Consider the following 19,565-nt stretch of genomic DNA (forward strand, 5'->3'; position numbering starts at 1 on the left):
TGTATATGAGGTATGAATGGGCCCTTGTTTGTTATTTTAATTTATGTTGAATAAATACATGTATATTTTTGTATGTTTCATAATTAGATTTTTAGAGTTGGCCCTCTTCTATTCTTGACTAGCCACTGTGTGAGACAGGAGGCTGGACTAGATGGACTATTGGTCTGATCCAGCAGGTCCCTTCTGATGTTCTTATGTCATTCGGAATGTCACAATCCAGGCAGAAACTGGGAAGAGGAGAGTTTTGGAAGCATCTCTGGATACAGAGAAATGCAGAGGAAGGAATATGTTGATCTGAGTCTTCAAGTGAAGGAGAAAAGCCTATCCAGGTTTAGGGAGGGGGCCAAGTGTGGTATGGAGATTTAGTTTTAAATAAATCTCTTTCTGATGTATGATTTCATATGGTAAACTTTTTATGTTCCGTGTATATACTCTGTACTGTTATGAAATCTTTGGCAATACTTTAAACAGGTATTAATCCACAAGGGTTAAGCTGACACTACATATAATAAACATACAAAATGTATTTAGGTGTACACATTTTAAAAAAGCTTAAGACTCATTTAAAATATTCACAATCAGACCTAAAAAACGTCTCAACATTCATACATAGATGGGTTAGTGCTGTGCAACTGAACCAAACGCGTTTCGGCCCCAAAGGGCCTTCCTCAGTGGTCACAATCCAAAATACAAAGTTGGCATACAGTCCAAAAAATATTTACATAAGATGTTAAATATATATGTAGTATAAGGCCAGATGTTATGTCCTTATATATTTATATGTATATTGCTGTTCTATAGGATAGGCCTCAGGTATGGCCAATTAAAGTCCACTAATAATTCCAAATCTGGTAGCATAAACTTGCGTGAGTTGACTGTATGTCACTCCATCCTGTACAAATTCTTTTTATGTTCCGTGTATATACTCTGTACTGTTATGAAATCCTTGGCAATACTTTAAACAGGGACATCATCCACTAGGTGGCAGTAGACACTCCACCTGTGCTTCCTATGTTGGGTTGCACCACATCATCTCTCTGGAAAGTACAGTAAGGAACTTTCAAGTTCTAACCAAAACATCACCTAGAAATTCAGGCTAGCTTTGAATTACCTACCCCTGCTGCTTCAACCCGAAACTCCCTGTTTTGATTTCATTTCTCCCCTGTAAAAATTAAACCCATGGTTATTTTTATTGTGGTCTGTTTTCCTGACACAGAATTTCCCCCATAAACTGCACACATTTTAAAACACTTGTTTCTCATAAAATCAGCCTTATACATTACAGGTCTATTATCAGATGAATTGCGGAACAGACACAAACCTAGAAAACCAACATTGAAAAGCAGTGAAACAAAACAATTGATTAAAAAAACAATGAATAAGCAATATTAAGTCATTCCTAAATGGCGCTTAGGAGCTGTGGTGGCTCAAGTGGTTAAGACGCTGAACTGCAGGCTGTGGAAGGTCGGTAGTTCAGCAGTTCGAGACCAGAGTGTGCCGCATGACAGAGTGAGCTCCCGTCTCTAGTTCCAGCTCCTGCCAACCTAGCAGTTCGAAAGCAAGAAATTGCAAGTAGATAAATAGGTACCACTTCAGTGGGAAGGTAACAGCGTTCCGTGAACCTTGGTGTTTAGTCATGCCGGCCACATGACCACGGAAACGTCTTCGGACAGCGCTGGCTCTTCGGCTTTGAAACGGAGATGAGCATCGCAACCCTAGAGTCGGATTCGACTGGCTTTCGAGCAAGGGAACCTTTACCTTTACCTTTAAATGGAGCTTGGAGTGAAATTCTAAGTTCTGTTCTTGACATTTGTTCGGACTTGTGAGCAAAAGACTAAAGGGTTTTTTATAAAAATTTCTCAAGAGAGCTTCATGCATTCCTGGCTTCAACCTCCAAACAAATATGATAGAATGATATGATCTGCAGGGTCAAGTACACTTAAGCTAGGGATGCTTCCAAAATTCTCCCTCTAAAATTTCCAGATTTGGAATTCCAAATGGCCTGGTCTTATTCCTAAAGTGAAACTCATAAATTAATATTCCATTATTTCTTGTATGATTTCTGAACTGTTAAGAGAGCACTCCGTGTGTGTGTAGTAGTCCCTTCTGTTCATTTTTGTATGTTATCAGTATGCACTTGTGCATTGATAAAGCACTGCAAAAATTAAAAAGAAGCAATTCTGATTATCTTGAGTAGGAATGGGCATGAACTGACCAATGTGGTTCATGTCGGTTCGTGGTTTGTGGTCAAACCACGAACCAAACCACAAACGGAACTGGGAGGTTTATTTGCAAACAGAACTGATTCATGGCCCCGCAAACCCCATTTAAAAGGAACTGCAGTCCCTTAAAAATGGGGTTTGCAGAAAGCCCACAAAACAGTTGAGTGGTGGGGAGGTGCTCCCCATTGTTCAGCTGTTTCTGCAGCTTTGGGGGGGACAGAAAGCAAAAGTTTAAAGGGACTCAGTTCCTTTAAACCCCTGCTTTCTGCTCTATCCATGAACCACCACAAACCGCTTTGAATGTTTGTGGAAGTTTGTGACAGTTGACCCGTCACAAACTTCAATTCATGATCCACAAACAGGGTAAAGTTCATGACGAATTTTGCTTCGTGGTTCAGTTGGTGCCCATCCCTATTCTTGAATATATGTTTAAATCAAGATTCTTTCTCTGTGGTGGTTTACTAATCTGGAAGAGCATAGAAGCAATCTGGTGAAACACCCCAAAAATAATAATAATCAAGGTGGATTTTGGGGGGCAGTGCTTTCTCAATGCATGCATGTGCACCAGCAACACAGAATAGGGTTGTCACCCTCCAGATGAGGCCTAGAGATCTCCCAGAACTACAACTGCTTTCCAGACGACAGGGATCATTTCCTCTGTAGGAAATGTCAGGTTTGGAGGGTGGATTCTATGGCACCACATCCCCGCTGAGGCCCTTCCCCTTCCCAAACTCCTTCCTCTCTGAGGCCCCTTCCTCTTCCCAGTTCTCCAGCAGTTTCCCAACCTGGATTTGGCAGTCTTAACACGGAGGGGGTCAGAGATCCAAAATGAACTGAAGGAACTGGAAGGAGCTGTAAAATGTGTTCTGGAGCTCCAGCTAGTCACACGGGAATTAAGGAGGAATGGAATGCGGTGCAGAGAGAAGTTTTGGAACCCAGAAGGAATGAAATGGAAGGAATCCACCAATCCTTAATTCAAGCCCATTTAAGTTAGTGTCCTTTATTGGCATACCTCCATGCTGGGATGGTGGCCTTGGTCACTTTTTGAAAATTGAGATCCAGGATCTTCATCCAGGTCATTTCCATGCTCTGTTCCTTTGGTGTTGTCTGAGATGATAATAAACCCAAGAATCCTAGAACTGTCCATATTTGAATGTGTAATGTACTATAATATTAAAGCTGCTGTCCCTGAAATGACAAGTAGAGATAGGCAAATTCTCATCGGACTTGGAAACGGGGTGACAGGGGATTATTTATTTAGGAATTTCTATGTCACTTTCCTCCCAAAAGCAGCTTACAGAAATTTCTTAAGCAAATCAAGTTAAATGGTATAATTTAAACGAGCAAGATGAACAAAACAAACACATCCTAGGCAAGTCCTCCTTCACTGGGCTGGCTGTCGTGGGATCCGGCTGTTATCCTGGAGGTGTGACCTAAGGACCAAGATATTTTTGGGTGAACTCTTGGGAAAACTCCTCAGAGTTGTCTGTTTGTTCATAATTCCCAGCTTTCTGCATGAGCTGCCAACTGTCCTCTGCCATCAACTCTGAAAGACTCACTATGCTTTGCCCGTCAATGCTCATCCCTAAGGGGGTACTGGGTGTATTCCCAAGTTTACGCACAAAGAATGTGAGGCCAGCACATCCTACGTGAATTTAATTTAATTTAATTTAATTACCGTGTGGCCTTGTGTGTAGTATAGCCAGGAGATCCTAAGATTGTCTGGCAGCCAGAAGTTCTAGCTCTTTTAGCATTATGCACCACTAGGTGGCGAGATAGACTTGTTTTAAGGCAAGAGATGTTTCAGAAGTCATACGCCATTGTTTGTCTCTACGTCACACCTCTGGTATTCCTTGGAGGTTGTCCATCCACATACTAGCTAGGGCCAACCCTGCTCAGCTTCCGAGATGTGTTGAGATCAGGCTAGCCTGGCCTATCCAGGTCAGGGCATCCTATGGGAACTAAACGTGGGACAGAGGTCATATCCTAAAATCTTCTTTGCATCACAGAAGGGTCCCTAGATGTGCAGAGTTGCTCGTGCTGGGTATGAAAAGGGTTCCTTGAAACAAGAACGGTTGAAGGCCGCTGGTTCAGGGCACTGAACTTTGGGATCCGTAGTATATCGAGGGCTTTGCTTGGGCTCGAGTCATCGGTCTCTCCTTATGATCAACCCTCTAGCTCCGAAAACGCGGAGAGATTTGGATCTCGGTGCCAAGACTTCTCCTGTCGAACTTAAGCCCTCATTGTTCTGTGCAAGGCATCCTCAGGCAAGGAGAGAACTTCCATTGCCCGATACAAAGATTGCAAAGCGGTGGGTCATTCAGCTGACATGGTTTACAACATCATATGCTAGCTTCTCCAGATGTGTATGGCGGCTGACTGACCTCAGAAATGACGAAAATCCAGAACAGAACAGATAGTAACAAAAAAATAAATTAAAATGTGACCCTTTGGTGTCCTAGAATCCACACAATGTTTGTTGCTAGAACTCAAGGATGTCTCGAACAACATCTAGAAGATGGTCTCTCTGCAATCCATGGTGTTTCTTTTCATGGGATCTCAGAGAGCAGGTGTTGGGGAGGGCCTGTCTTTTCTCAAGCCACTGTGATCCAAAGTAGACCATATTGATCTGGATCAGGGTCCCCCAATGTTGGTGTCCTTGGGTGCCGTGGCACCGCTCCAGTACTTCCCTTGGTGCCCATCAAGTTTTCCAGGAAGTGGGTGGGTCCATTGGAAGACAGGGCTTATGATCAGCTGCCATCATTAAAAGGCAAGGGTTCTCCACTGGAGGACGAGGAGGGCCGATTTACATCTGGGCTTTCCTTACTCAGTATGTGGTTCTATTCCCCCTTTGTGATTTCCTTCTTCCTAGGAGTTGTGAGGATGGAGGTATTCCATTTGCCTTTGCCTCCTGAGGTAGCCAGTTTGCATTTAGCACCACCTCTGGCGGCAGCCATTTTGGTGGGATTCCCGGCAGCCCCTGTAGAAATGCCAAAGGTGCCCACAGGCTTAAAAAGGTAGGGGACCCGTGACCTAGGTGAACCCATGAGACTGGTTTTGGAGAAAGGCAGGGTAAAAATGATCTAAATAAAGGAACTAGTGATTATATTTAAGAGGAAGAGGAGCAGGAGGAGGAGCAGGAGGAGAATTGGATTTATACCCCGACCTTTATTCAAAGTGGCTTACAATCTCCTTCCCTTCCTCTCTCCACAACAGACACCCTGTGAGGTAGGTGGGGCTGAGAGAGCTCTTCGAGAACGGCTCTTGAGAGAACAGCTCTGAGAGAACTGTGACTGGGCCAAGGTCACCCAGCTGGCTTCATGTGGAGGAGTGGGGAATCAAACTCGGTTCTCCAGATTAGTGTCCGCTCTTAACCACTACGCCAAACTGGCTCTCTTGTGCTCTAGTACTGAGCCACAACCCTTCCCTGCTTAGACCCTCTCTGGTTTCCTAACTTTCTGACATATTTTACAGAAAGGGTCTGTGGCTCAGCAGTACAACACGTATTTTGCATGCAGAAGGTCCCAGGTGTAGGCCTTGGTATCTCAAAGTATCAGGTGCCGGGAAAGACCGCTCAGTGTCTGTGACCCTAGAGAGCCATTGCCAGTCAAAAACAACTCTATATTAAGCTACATGGCCAAAGTTCTGAATAAGTACATGGCAGCTTCAAATGAACTGTGCCACCTACATTGATGCAATTTCACTGTTTGGGATGCTTTCTAAATATTTCTCATCTAAATTATTCTTTGGAGCTTAAAGAGAATTGATTATCTGGATTTATTTCTGAAGTGGTATTCAGGCATTAGGAATCCTCCATTATTTTATTTGGTATTTCTAAAAATTTTAGAAAGTGCTGAGCGTGTGTAGTTTGCCACAACTTTGAGTTCCTTCGGTCAGCTTCCCCCCACCCCCACTGCCAATGCTGGAACAGCGGGTGATTTTGACATGATTGTATGCATGGTATATCAAGGTTCTTTCTGTGCACGGTGCTTTACTGACACACAGGAATGCACGCCCCGTCTGCATCAGCACACCAACGGACACGTGATGCAATTTTTAAAATCTATGACCGCATCAAAATTGCTTTTTGTGCCGTGTTTTATGTATGCATACCCGTAAGGAGGCAGTGGGAGGGCAATTCAAATGAACCAAAGGGTAAAGGAAATGGACTCCAATTCCAGAATAATTTTTAGAAATATTGCTAATTGGGCCACAATTTTAAGAAATGGAATGGAGGATATAATAAATTGAAATCTGCTCATTATTAGCAATTGGGGGGGTGCTGGAGGACGGAATTAGTTGGCTATCTTCCCCCCCTAGCAACAGATCGGTGCTGTTATTCTATGTATAAAGATGGTTCTTCTGTCTTATCCAGGGGGATTTGCTGTAGATTCCCTTCTGACTCGAGCTCGATGTTACGGGCACCTTGGCCAGAAGAAAACTGCCATATTTGATTTTAATGCCATTCTAAAAGAGGACCCTGGGAATGTGCAGGCTCTGACCGGAAGGGGATTCATTCATCTGGCCCTGAATCAGAAGAAGGTAACGTCATCTTTTTCATGTTTTGAAGGTCACGATCACCCACTTTCAATGTAACAATGATAACAATAACAATTCGCGCCACAGCTAGGCCCCCAGCCTGAAAGAGTGCAATAGTTTCATACAGAAGATTTGGAGCATTATTTTTTTTCCCCAAGGAGCACTGAGAATATCTTTTTCATTTGGGAAATAATGTGTAATAGCTAAGCACCGTGCAAAATAGCATTGCACATCAGAACTAGCTAGCTGGGTCTCTTTTTCATTTGGGAAATAATGTGTAATAGCTAAGCACCATGCAAAATAGCATTGCACATCAGTACTAGCTAGCTGGGTCTTTGGGCGATTCTGCATCTAGCATTTGATCTACATTTTCTCAACTGGGAGTGAAAAGTACAGCTCAAAACCACATTCAAATACCTTCGGGCAATGCCATACTGACTGCAAAGTCACAATTGCCATGAAAAGGCCATAAATCTAAGCAGAAGGTACCATAAAACCCGATGATCGAAGAGAGTGAAAGCAGCATGGAGTGTGGAAGCTACCATAAAATCCGATAATCAAAGGAAGTGAAAGCAGCATGCAGTGTAGAGGGGAATTTCTGTTCGAACGTGGGTTTTGTAAAACAACGGAGGGAAAAGCCAACGCAGAATCAGCCGTTCTGTGCTCTAAACAGAGTGTTTGTGATATTTGTTTTAATTGATATGCTGTTGATGATGATTATATCATTGTTTGTCACCTTATGAACTATCTAGTTGGAATGGACGATGAAGAGTAATTGCAAAACTTCTCCTCGTCATATAATACCAATGTGTGGGAAACTGGGAAACATTCACAGGGGGAAAACTGGAGAAAATTCACATATCTAAATATATGATTATCTAAGATGACATTATTTGGTTTTAATCAGTCCTGGGGCTTTTTCTTTGCGGTGCCTTTTAGCCGGATAAGTGTGGTTTCATTGAAGCAGCGATTCTTATCGGGGGTGATATATCCCTCCAGGGGGCAATCAACCACTCTTGGGAAGCATTCAGAACTTGAATGGCAAATGGGAGCCATTTGGGATTTTACATAATGCCTTCTAAGGCTTTGCAGGCCTCCTGCTATAGTGGAAGGCCTCTTGTTGGCAAGACACATTTTACCATAGAGTTCCCAGCAATTCCTACAGCTACTTTTTGTCACTTCCGGGTTTTCCCTGGAAGTGATGTAGAAATGTCAGTGAGCAGTTTTGAGGCTTTGCCTGGCTACCCTCCCCCTTCTCCCTACTTGCAGTGTTTCTGAGAGCTAGTAAAGGAGCATTATTTTGTACTGCTCACCCTGCTCTTCGCATAAAATCCCAGCTTTCTCCCCTGCCCCTTAAAAACAAATAAGAACTGAACTCAACATTAAAGAGTCAGCTTGTACATATTAGATTCCATGTCAAAAATGAAGTCAAATGAGGAGGAAGTTCTTGTATTTTATTGTAATGAAATACGGAAAACAGTTAGGCCAAAGGACCCATCAAAACTGACTGCTTTCTTCTCAGCATAATCAGGAAAAATGCCTCAATTAATAGGAAAACAATTAGACCAAATAGTTAACCAAAATGGACAACTTTCTTCTTTTTCTTCTTCATCTTCTTCTTGAGCATATTCTGAACATATTCAGGAAATACATGATATTTTATACATGGACTGACATCATCAAGAAAACAATATTCAAGCAGCATGATTGGTTACAAAAGACAGTGGTAATTTGAGTAATAATCCTCTGATTGGCCAGATATAAAGAAACACATCTACGTCAAACTAAGTGTTTACTTAACCTAACCCAAATGCTAATGGGCAAGGATTCTTCATATCAGACTAAAATCTTATCTGACCCAGACATTGAAAGGTTTGCCCTAAGAACTACAGAATCATGAACTTTGTACCTATTATGTTGTCTGCTAGCAATATCGGACCTACAAGAGGAAAGCCTTCTATATAACAGGCCTTTCTAACATCCTAATAAAATATTACTTAAAGAATAAATCTATAAAAACCAGAGAAATATGAATATCAGAGGTCATTTCGGGGGGGTTCGCGGGGGATCGCAGTTCCCCCGGGTGAGGTACGGGGGCGGGGCACATGACGAAGCCCCGCCCCCTGCTTCTGGCCACCCCGCTTCCGGCCCTCATTCAGCCAGGAGGAGGCAGGAGAAGAGGGAGGGTAAGTTGCTTCCTCCCTGCCTCTCCCCACCCCTGCCTGCCTGGGGCCAGGGAGGGCCTTCGCGGGGCTTCCTTGCACTCCTGCCGGCCTTGCAGGTCCACCGCCGGGCCCCTCATGGGGCTGGGCAGTGGAGCTGCAAGGCCGGCAGCGGCGGCTGGGACAGTTGGGGGCGGGGTGTGTGGCCTTATGACACACTTCCGGTGATGTCAGGGGGTGTGGCCTTACGACACACTTCCGGTGATGTCAGGGGGTGTGGCACATGCTAATGAGTTATGCTAATGAGTTCCCCTAGCTCTTTTTCTACGAAACGACCCCTGATGAATATGAACAATCAAGAAGGAAAAACCTATATATGAAAATCTTTATATTCCCACTCATACTACAAGCTGATGACAGTTGGGCTCAAGGGTGTCGTTGCATGTATGCCTGAGGTTAGCGTATCCTATCCATGTACCAGGGGAAAAAAACCCTCCATAACAGTGAAATGCTAAACAGAGTTGTGCGCTCTTCCAAGCCCATTGACTTCAATGGATTGAGAAGGGTATAACTCTGCTTGGCTGGCGTGTTGTTTTTAACGTCCTAATTTTTTACTTGTGTCTTGGGAGACATTCGATGATAATGTTGCATACTTGGCAGGCGGAACTGGATTAAAGGTCAAGGACCACTCTTCTAAACTTTAATTTCTCCATTACACATTTGGCTAAGTATACGCTCTGGGTCCGAAAAGATAGGATTCCTCTCATTATATGATCATGACTGGCTCTTGGAAGGATCACGATAGTTAATCAGTGTCTTATGTAATAAAACTTACCGTACAAGATGAGCGGCGTAATTAAAGGTTCTGTCTTCTGTGATTAAGTCATTTAACCAGAATAGACAAGAGAGAAAGAGAAAGGGAAGGACAGTGACTTTTTTCATATGAACTTGCAGACATTCCCTGCCCTGTGTAACAAAACTCCCATCAAATAAATATGTGCAGTGACTGCTAAATAGAACCTCCATGTTCTGAGGCAGTACATTTCTGTATATCAGATTCTGGTCTGGTGACAGAGAAGGAACTATTGTCGTCATGCCTTGCTTGGGTACTCCCCCTAACTCTTGGTATCCATCAATTCCCAGTGAGGTCAAGTAGTTAAGGATGGGGTAGAGAAGGATGAGGTAACACCTGAATCGTGCCACAGCAGGTTCCTGCCAGAAGTGCCCCTGTTCCCAACAACCTGGGCTGATTTGAATGGGTGCATGCAGTCATTCAAGTACTTTAAACGAGTTGCCCTTAAACACCTGCCAGCTTGGTTCATGTTCAAAGAGCTGTTTGGAAGCGCCTAAGTGAATTCAATTGCACCTGTTCTGCATAATTACAATGTTTTCTCACAGGAATAGACAGCTTTCTTGCAGGTGCCCTGCTGCTCACCTGCCACCACTGTCTCCAATTTTAAAATGTTAATAGTTAACCAAAAGTAGTTTAAGGGTTCTGAATTGAAACTTACTACTTAGGCATCTCAATGTGTCTTTGGTGACTGCCCATGAACCCAGATCATGCCCTGAGATCACTTCTCAAAATGATGCTGAGGGCACAGATACAAAAAACAGCCAGTGTATCCTGTCTGGCGTTGGTCATTTAAAGGATACATCCAACGAATGGCACAGCTGCAAAGATGGGATTCCATGTACACCTGTCAGTCAATTTAGGTACCTGGATGACCACAGCTCTGAGGGGTGGATGCCTCTTCTTCAATAAATGAGATTATTTAGTTCTTAGACTTGCAAAAGCAGCCACAGCCTCCAACAATCAAGTGGCTACTGGGCGGCTTCAAAGCTGATCGACAGTGCTGTACTCGAGGTGAACTTTGATAGGGTAATCCAGTTGGGAGCTCACCTTGCCTGTAACTGAAACATCTCGATGATGGTGTGTTAGCCACAGAGTTCTCAGTACTCCTCCTCAGGGGTCGTTTCATAGAAAAAGAGCTAGGGGAACTCATTAGCATAACTTATTAGCATATGCCACACCCCCTGAGATCACCGGAAGTGTGTCATGAGGCGACACCCCCTGAATGCGCTCGCCCGCTTCGGGAGAGGGGATCAAAATGTAATACAAGCCTCCTCCGAGACTTGATCACACCAATCTCAACTCTCTCTTGGGTCTTGATGCCTGCCAGTCATTCCCCCTGCCTGGGGGAAGCCGCATTGGACCAAAATACAGTCCAAACTGCTGTAAGGAACACCCGTCCATCCTGAGCACTTACAGGGTGCGTCAAATTGCCATTTTACCACGACCGGAAGCAGGGGGCGGGGCTTCATCGTGTGCCCCGCCCCCCGCACCCGCCCCCCGCACCCCCCCCGGGGGAACTGCGATCCCCTGCGATCCCCCCCCCGAAATGATTCCTGCTCCTCCTTTGTACTCAAGCCATTATCCTCAAAGACTGGTGTAAAGCAAGAGGAGAGAAGCTAAGAAAGAAATATGACAAAGTCTTTCTTCCAGAAAATCCCCAAAAAAAGCACAAGCTTGAAGGTGATAAAATTAATCTTTTTGATAAAGGTTAAATAGGATTAATATTCGCAAAACCCTTTTCCCATTTTTGACTGTCAAAGGCAAACTATTTTAGTGTTGGACACTCATCCCCCCCACCCCGTGGTGTCTTAATGAGAAGACTGCGTTTGCTGGCTTATTGGCTCTGCAAGACAGCGGGCACATCACAATCAACAAGCTTTAATTTGTCCACTCGCATGCATCTTTAATACCGCTGGATAGAAATGGAGGTCTTTTGTTTACTAAACCAATATAAAAGGCAGCTAATTAAATGTCATTTGGGCTGGGGGTGGGGGGAGGAAAACACAGAAGTGAGCCCATAATATGTTCACTCAGGCTAATTACAGTCTTTTAACTCCTGACCCGTTGTTCTTTCAGGAGGTATAATGCAACCACCTGGTAACCAAGGATCTCTTACCCGAAAGTTGGCAATTGATGGTGTCGCAGGCAGTAGCTAGAAAGGTTCTCTAATGGCTGCCATCACTCTCGTATGGGTCTCCTTGGGAGGGCCCAGTGCACCCACCCTACCCCTTTATACACTCTTTTCCAACAGGTTTCCCCTTATAAGTGACCGAATTAGGCATGAGGACTCAGACAGAGTAACGAACTAGTGTTATTAAAGAGATTTAATAACACTAGTTATTTAAAATTAAAAGACGCCTTCTCCTTGGGAGGAAAGCAATGGCGAACCTAAAAAGCATGGTAAAAAGTAGAGACATCTCCCTGCCAACAAAAGTCTAGTGGTCAAAGCAATGGTATTACCAGTAGTCATGTATGGCTGCGAGAGTTGGACTATAAGGAAGGCCGAGCGCCGAAGAATAGATTCTTTTGAACTATGGTGCTGGAGAAGACTCTTGAGAGTCCCTTGGACTGCAAGGAAATCAAATCAGTCAATCCTAAAAGAAATCAACCCTGACTGTTCCCTGGAAGACCAGATAATGAAACTGAAGCTCAAGTACTTTGGCCACCAAATGAGAAGGGAGCACTCACTGGAGAAGACCCTGATGCTGGGAAAGATTGAAGGTCAAAGAAGACGGGGACGGGGGATTTCCTAATTGTTTACCCAACCTGTTATTTGTGCCTGTTCAGCTAGCTGTTTCACTGTATTCTTTCCGAACCATGCAGTAGAATGGGATCGGCTTTCTTGCGCATGGTGCATTCTCAGACAGCCTTGCTGAATTCTACCTCCCTGCCATTGTTGCATCCTTGAAAGACCTGATAAGATTCTGATAAAAACAGACTTTAAAACTTCAAAAGAGAGAAATGGTTTCTAGTCCTCATGGCTGGTGAAAAAGCTCAGATGCTTTGGACCAGTTTGGACCAGTTATGCTCATCTTGAAGCTGACCGACAGTTGGCTATTTTTGTGGGTCTGTAAATGAGGAAGTCCCCTTATGAAAAGGATGGCATATGTCCCAATTGGTTGTGCAATGTGTCATGAAAATCGGAGGACTCGGAGCCAGAATCGAGCAAACTGGCATTGTCTTGGGATAACAGGTTGGGTAAACAATTAGGAAATCAAAAAAGATTGCCTTGATTTTGTTGCAAAACAGCAAAAAGCCCAGTGGCACCTTTAAGACTAACAAACTTTATTGTAGCATAAGCTTTCGCAAAACACAGCTCTCTTCGTCAGATGCATGGTGGGCTGTTGTTAGCTCTTGGATTTTGTTGTTAGCTCTTGGGGTTTTTCCCACGTAGGAGGCGGTGTGCGATCTGATCTCTGCCATCCAAGTGGACCCAGCCTTGGCAGTCACAGAAATCCTCTCCTTAAAGCAGGAAGCCCAGACACTGATCCATCAGTTGCTGCTCGATCACTGCAGGACTGTGCTATTTGAACTTGGTGCTACCAAGGAGCCACCAGCCACAGAGATCCTGAAGGAGCTCACCGTAGTCGGGGAATCGGTCCTGAAAATAAACAGCCGGGAAACAAAGAGTCACATCCTTTATGTGGACACGTTAGCGGCGGATGGTAAGAGACCTTGCAACCAAACTGGAGATCATCTTCTTGTTGTTAGGATGGATGTTTCCAGAATTCTCTGCACCTAAATTTCTCCCTGAGTTACAGGGTTGTTTTTCTTTATTTATAGTTTCCCAAAACAGCTTACAATATCATTCCCCTTTCCTCTGTTTTATCTTCACACAACGACCCTGTGAGGGAGGTTATGCTGAGAGTGACTGGCCCCAAGTTGTCACCCAGCGAGTTTCCGTGGCCGAGTGGAGATTTAAACCAGGGTTTCCCAGTTCCTCGCCCGGCCCTCTAAGCACTACATCATAAATGCATTATAAATCCCATGCTCATCCTTTTCCTAGATCTGAGACCAGCACTCTAAACACAACGCCACAGATTCATTACAAATTCTATTTTCATTCTTTTCCTTCTATGTGCTACTAATAAGGAACAGGTGAATTAATAAAACTTGTGGGCAGGCTTCTAATGTCCTGGCCCCACTGGTGGACCTCCCGATGGCACCCGGTATTTTTTGCCACTGTGTGACAGAGTGTTGTGCCAACCACCTGGGGTCAGAATTCCAAAGATGCCCCCGGGCTCAAAAAAGTCGGGGGGGGGGCAGTTTAGGGCCTTGAAGACAAGCTGTGATTTGAGTCCGGAAGCTGCTGGGCAAGCAAACTTCATGGGATTCCGTGTTCTCCATATCCGTTAACTCCCATATTTGCTTTGACCTTCAGGGAGACACAAAGAGGCCCTAGCTCACCTCCAGGGATCCTTTGGCCAGACCCCACCCGATGATTCAGTCAACTCTCGGTTTGGCATTCTTCAGGTCAAGAAGAGAAATGTCTACACAGCAGCTCACATTTTGGCCGGTTTAGCCGCAAAGGACTACGATGAGTTACCATTCCTCATGAACTTCTTAGACACCAAGCAGCGACAAAGCCTTGCGCAGGTAACAATTCATCCTCTCACTCCTTCTTTGCAATAGGAATCGCTGGGTTGAGTCATGTGTGGAAATATGTTCAGGTAATTCTCATGTTCAGTAGAGGATGCTTCCAAGCCAAGGGGTCATCCCTGTTGGATTCTCTGAACTTGGTACTGCCAGGGAACCATGGAAAAAAGAGCAGAGTGCTCAAAGGCTTCAATGCAGCAGAACTTGAGGGGTTAGGTGTGGAAACAGACTTACAAAGTTACATGGAGTCAGCAGCAGTCAGTCTCCATGGTGCAAGATGGTGATCAAGCACCTTCTTTGTCTGTGCGCGAGAGAAAAGAGTGTGAGAGCGGAAGAAGAAGACATTGTCCCTAAGAGTAGCATTCTACTTCAAAGGAAAGGATCAGAGAGCGGGAAGGGAAGGAGATGCTCTGTGTGTCCTGGCCTCTCTATCTGTCTAAACTCTTTGGTGCCAACTTCTCAAGTTTGAGACAGGAGATAGCGCAAAGTCCTCCACTTCTAGCAATCCCCGCCCCGTGTGTCAAATGAATGCTTAGCCCCATTCAGGGTTGCCAGCTCTGGGTTGGGAGATTTCTGGAGATTTGGGGGTGGAGTCTTGGGATGGCGGGGTTTGGGAAGGGAGGGACCTCAGCAGAGCATAATGCCTTAGAGTCCACCCTACAAAGCAGCCATTGTTTCCAGGGGGACTGATGTCTGTAATCTGGAAATGAGATGTAATTCCAGGGGATCTCCAGGTCCCAACTGGAGGCTGGCATCCTTAGTGCATCAACACATTGCTGAGTACACAGATTGGGTCCACACCACCCCTCCATGTTACAGTCAAACATGAGTTGGGCAGCTCTCCTCAATTCCCATGCATATGGTGCCTGATTGGAAATCACAACTGCGTCACACACGGAGAAGGGGTTCAGCCTCCCCCACACACACACACAAACACCATTTCCCCCTACCTGAAGTAGTCCTGGGGGGACACTATTTGACCCATCGGGGAAAGCCACATGAGGGAGGAACAACTTCCTTGCTTGCGGCCACTGTTGCAAATGACCGGAGGGACCCTTGGTCAGATTCGGCAGAGCTCTTCTTTTGCTTTTATTTAAAATTCACCAATGGTAGGTCTGTCTATGGCTATTTGGCACAGTAAATGAAGCCTCCATGTTTAAAGGCAGTCTGACTGCAGGTACCAGTTATTGGGGATGAGCTTCTGCCTTCAGGTTTTGTCTGTGGGTTTCCCTTCAGCAGGGGTCATTTCCTGTGGGAGCGCACAGGAGCGGAGTTCCAGCAGTAAAGAGCCCAGGGGGCGGGCACATGCAACAAGCCCCACCCCTGCTCCCAGCAGCCCTCAGTCAGAGCAAGAAGCAGCTAGATAAATTGTAGAGCCCCCCCGCCCAGATAGCAATCCAAAGGAGTCCAGTGGCACCTATAAGGGCAAGGTTTATTCAGGTACACGGAAACGTCTTCGGACAGCGCTGGCTCTTCGGCTTTGAAACGGAGATGAGCACCGCAACCCTAGAGTCGGACTCGACTGGCTTTCGAGTAAGGGAACCTTTACCTTTTACCTTATTCAGGTACAAGCTTTCCCTCCTCTGTAAGGGCAGATCTGCGCATCCCCCCCCCCCATAGCTAGCAATCCAAAACAGTCCAGTGGAGCCTGAGTGGTGGGTGTTGCCTTCTGACACACTTCCAGTGATGTCAGGGGGTGTGGCACTTGCAAATAAGTTATGCAAATAAGTTATGCTAATGAGCTCCTGTACCTCTTTTTCTACGAAATGACCCCTGCCCTTCAGTATCTGGAAACAGGTTCCGGAGCTGGGAACCCTAGATGCTGGACCAGATGGACTTCTGATCCGATTTAGCAGGGCTCCTTCTGTGTCCTTTTGGTAAAGGTTTCGAGAATTTTGCCTTCATTCCCAAACTCCTGTTTCCCATTTTACAAGTGGCTCTTCTCAATTTTGATTTTGTTGTTGTTGTTGTGTTTGTATATTCTTTGCTTTCAGTCTGGAAGGTCCATTACTACGCTTTTTTTAAAAAAAAAGGCTGTGTGCTGATATGCTAAATAAATAAATGCGCCTGGGAGAAGATTGCTTTGTATGCGCCCTGCCAAGCCAGCGGGAGGGCGTTAAGTAAGCAAGTATTAATTTACCAATCCCTGCAACAAAGAACCTCTCAATGAGAGATAAGGCACTGGGGGGGGGGGGAGAATATCTCTCTGCTGAGAGAGGGAAGTTGAGAGATTTTAAGAACTAATTGCCAATCACTGACTTTTATGTGGGAGATAAAAGGACAACCGAGAGCACTTCTCCGGGGGACAAATTGACTCCTTATGTGGATAAGCAAGGCTTTTTCCCACTGAGCCAAAGGCTCTTAGCAGCTTCTTGGCCCAATTTGCTTGGCAGATGGGAAGGCGGCTTGAAGCTGTAGCAAGCTAGACTTGCAATTAGGGGCATGGAGGGGGGGGGGAAGAAGGGTGCACCAGTCCAGTCCCAGCATGCACCAGGGGATCCCACACCTTCGCAAGTGGGGAGATGAATTAACTCTACAGGCTACAGTGATGGTGGTCCTCGCAGACATCCCCCCTCAGTCCACGCCCCTCCTTGGGTGACCCACTACGTTTCTAGCCCCCTCCCCATCACTGCCCTTATACTCGGAGGGAATGCGGCATAGCCTGATCTCATTAGATCTTGGAAGTGAAGCAGGGTTGATGCTTGAATGTAGGGTTGCCAGGTGTGTCCCCCCCCCCCCGGGCCACCAGCTGGGAATGGGGGTTAGGGTTGCCAGCTCCAGGTTGGAAAACTCCTGGAGATTTGGGGCTGGAGTCAGGGAAGGACAGGGGCCTCAGTGGAGTGCAATGCCATAGAACCCACCCTCCAAAGCACCCATTTTCTCCAGGGGGTCTGATCTCCATAGTCTGGAGATGAGCTGTGATCAGTGTTCCCTCTAAGCTGAGCTAGTGTGAGCTAGCTCACAGTTTTTTAGCCTCCGGCTCACAGTTTTTTGTCTTAGCTCAGGAAGGATGGGGCTCCAAAGCAAACTAATTTATGCAGCAGCCAAATTGCTTGCTCACAACTTTAATGCCAGTAGCTCACAAGGTAGAATTGCTGCTCACAAGACTCCACAGCTTAGAGGGAACATTGGCTGTGATTCCGGGGAGTCCCCAGGTCCCACCTGGAGGCTGGCATCTCTAATTGCCCGGGAGACCACCAAGGAAGACTCTGCAGAGAAAGGCAATGGCCAACAAACCACCTCCGCTTCTTGAAAGCCCCTTCCTGGGGCCGCCATCAGTCCGTTGCAACTGGAGGGCACTCACGTATGTACCCTGACGTCCGCCAAATGGTCTTTCCCTCTAGCTCATTTCCATCCTTCCTTTGCTTCAAAGAGCTCAGGGGGAAATAAACGGCTCTCCCCTCTGATTTTTATTATCCCCACCACCACCACCAATAAACCATTGAGGGAGGTTATTAGGTGGGGTGGGCAGGGTGGCCAGGTCCCTCCTGGCCACCAGTGGGGGTTGGGGGGTAAGGTTGTCAGATCCAAGTTGGGAAACAGCTGAGATCTGGGGATGGAGCCTGGGGGGGACAGGGACCTCAGTGGCTCTTTTTGTAGCAGGAACTCCTTTGCCTATTAGGCGACACACGCCTAATGTAGCCAATCCTCCGAGAGCTTACAGAGCTCTTCTTACAGGGGCTACTGTAAGGTCTTGGAGGATTGGCTACATTAGGGGTGTGTCGCCTAATATGCAAAGGAGTTCCTGCTACAAATAGAGCCCTGTAAAGCCTCCAGAGCATCCATTTTCTCCAGGGGAACTGGTCTCTGTAGGTGGGAGATGAGCTCTAATTCTGGGAGTCCCCAGGTCGCACCTGGAGGTTCCTATCAGGTTCCTAGCAGAGTGGGGATCTGAACCCTAGCCTTCCAGAGAATAGTCCAGCAATTATCCACTACAGCAAACTGGTCTGCTGGAGTCAGTCCAGAAGGCTCCAATTCTGACAGCATTTCTCAAGGTTTGTGGCCTTCTTTTGAATGACAGGTGCCCTGCGTCGGGACGTAATTCTTTTTTTTTTTTTTCCTTATGAAGAGTAAATCTGTATTATTGTGATGTGCAAATTTTGGAACTTTGGATTTGACCCTTTTTTTGTACTTTCTTCTTAATTTGCTTTGATTTGGCCTTGTGGTCATGTTTTGTAAGCTGCCGTGGGCAGGACACGAAAGGTGGGATATGGATATTGGGCGGTTGAATTCAGCTACTGTAAGAAGAGCTTCTCTGTCTGTCTGTCCGGTTTATGCTTATTCCATCCTTCCTCTGAGGATCTAGAATAACAGAATCACAGAATCACAGAGTTGGAATGGGCCATACAGGCCATCTACTCCAACCCCCTGCTCAATGCAGGATCAGCATCCCTGACAAGCAATACTCCCTCTAAGCTGTGGTGTCTTGTGAGCAAAAATTCTACTTTGTGAGCTACTGGCATTAAAGTTGTGAGCGAGCGATTTGGCTACTGCATAAATTAGTTTGCTTTAGAGCCATCCTTCCTGAGCTAAGACAAAAATGTGTGAGCCGGAGGCTAAAAAACTGTGAACTAGCTCACACTAACTCAGCTTAGAGGGAACACCGCTGACAAGTGTTTGTCCAGCTGCTGCTTAAAGACTGCCAGTGAGGGGGAACTCCCTAGGCCAGTGATGACGAACCTTTTAGAGACTGAGTGCCCAAACTGCTACCCAAAACCCACTTATTTATCGTAAAGCGCCAACACAGCAATTTAACCTGAATACCAAGGTTTTACTTTAGAAAAAAACAACTCATACATTAACGTAAGATGATCCAAACAAAGTAAGGAAAGCAATCCCAAATGCTTTCATTTACTTAACATTATTTGGCAGAGAATTCGACACTTTAATGATGGTCTGGGCCTGGCTGGTGCGATGGCACGCGTGCCCACAGAGAGGGCTCTGAGTGCCACCTCTGGCACCCGTGCCATAGGTTTGCCACCCTGCCCTAGGCAGCCCATTCCACTGTTGCACAACTCTGACTGTCAAAAAGTTTTTCCTGAGATCCAGCCGGTACCCTCCAGCCCTTAATGGAAACCCATTCTTGCGAGTCCTCTCCTCTGCTGCTAACAGGAACCGCTCCCTGCCCTCCTCTAAGTGACAGCCCTTCAGATACTTCAAGAGAGCGACCATGTCCCCCCTCAGCCTCCTCTT

The 19,565-nt window shown here is 45.8% G+C and overlaps 1 protein-coding gene across 1 annotated transcript in view; it reads left to right on the top strand.

Moving 5' to 3' along the window:
* TTC34 (tetratricopeptide repeat domain 34) overlaps positions 1-19,565 on the top strand; it is a 51,553-nt gene that overhangs the window by 13,057 nt on the left and 18,931 nt on the right. Inside the window, exons 4-6 of the mRNA XM_015411120.1 lie at positions 6,598-6,764; positions 13,171-13,441; positions 14,158-14,372. Coding sequence (XP_015266606.1) covers positions 6,598-6,764; positions 13,171-13,441; positions 14,158-14,372 — 653 coding nt within the window. The remainder of the gene's footprint in view (positions 1-6,597; positions 6,765-13,170; positions 13,442-14,157; positions 14,373-19,565) is intronic.

The sequence above is a fragment of the Gekko japonicus genome, unplaced genomic scaffold, assembly GCF_001447785.1.
Source record: "Gekko japonicus isolate JY-2015 unplaced genomic scaffold, Gekko_japonicus_V1.1 scaffold411, whole genome shotgun sequence".
NCBI lineage: Eukaryota > Metazoa > Chordata > Lepidosauria > Squamata > Gekkonidae > Gekko > Gekko japonicus.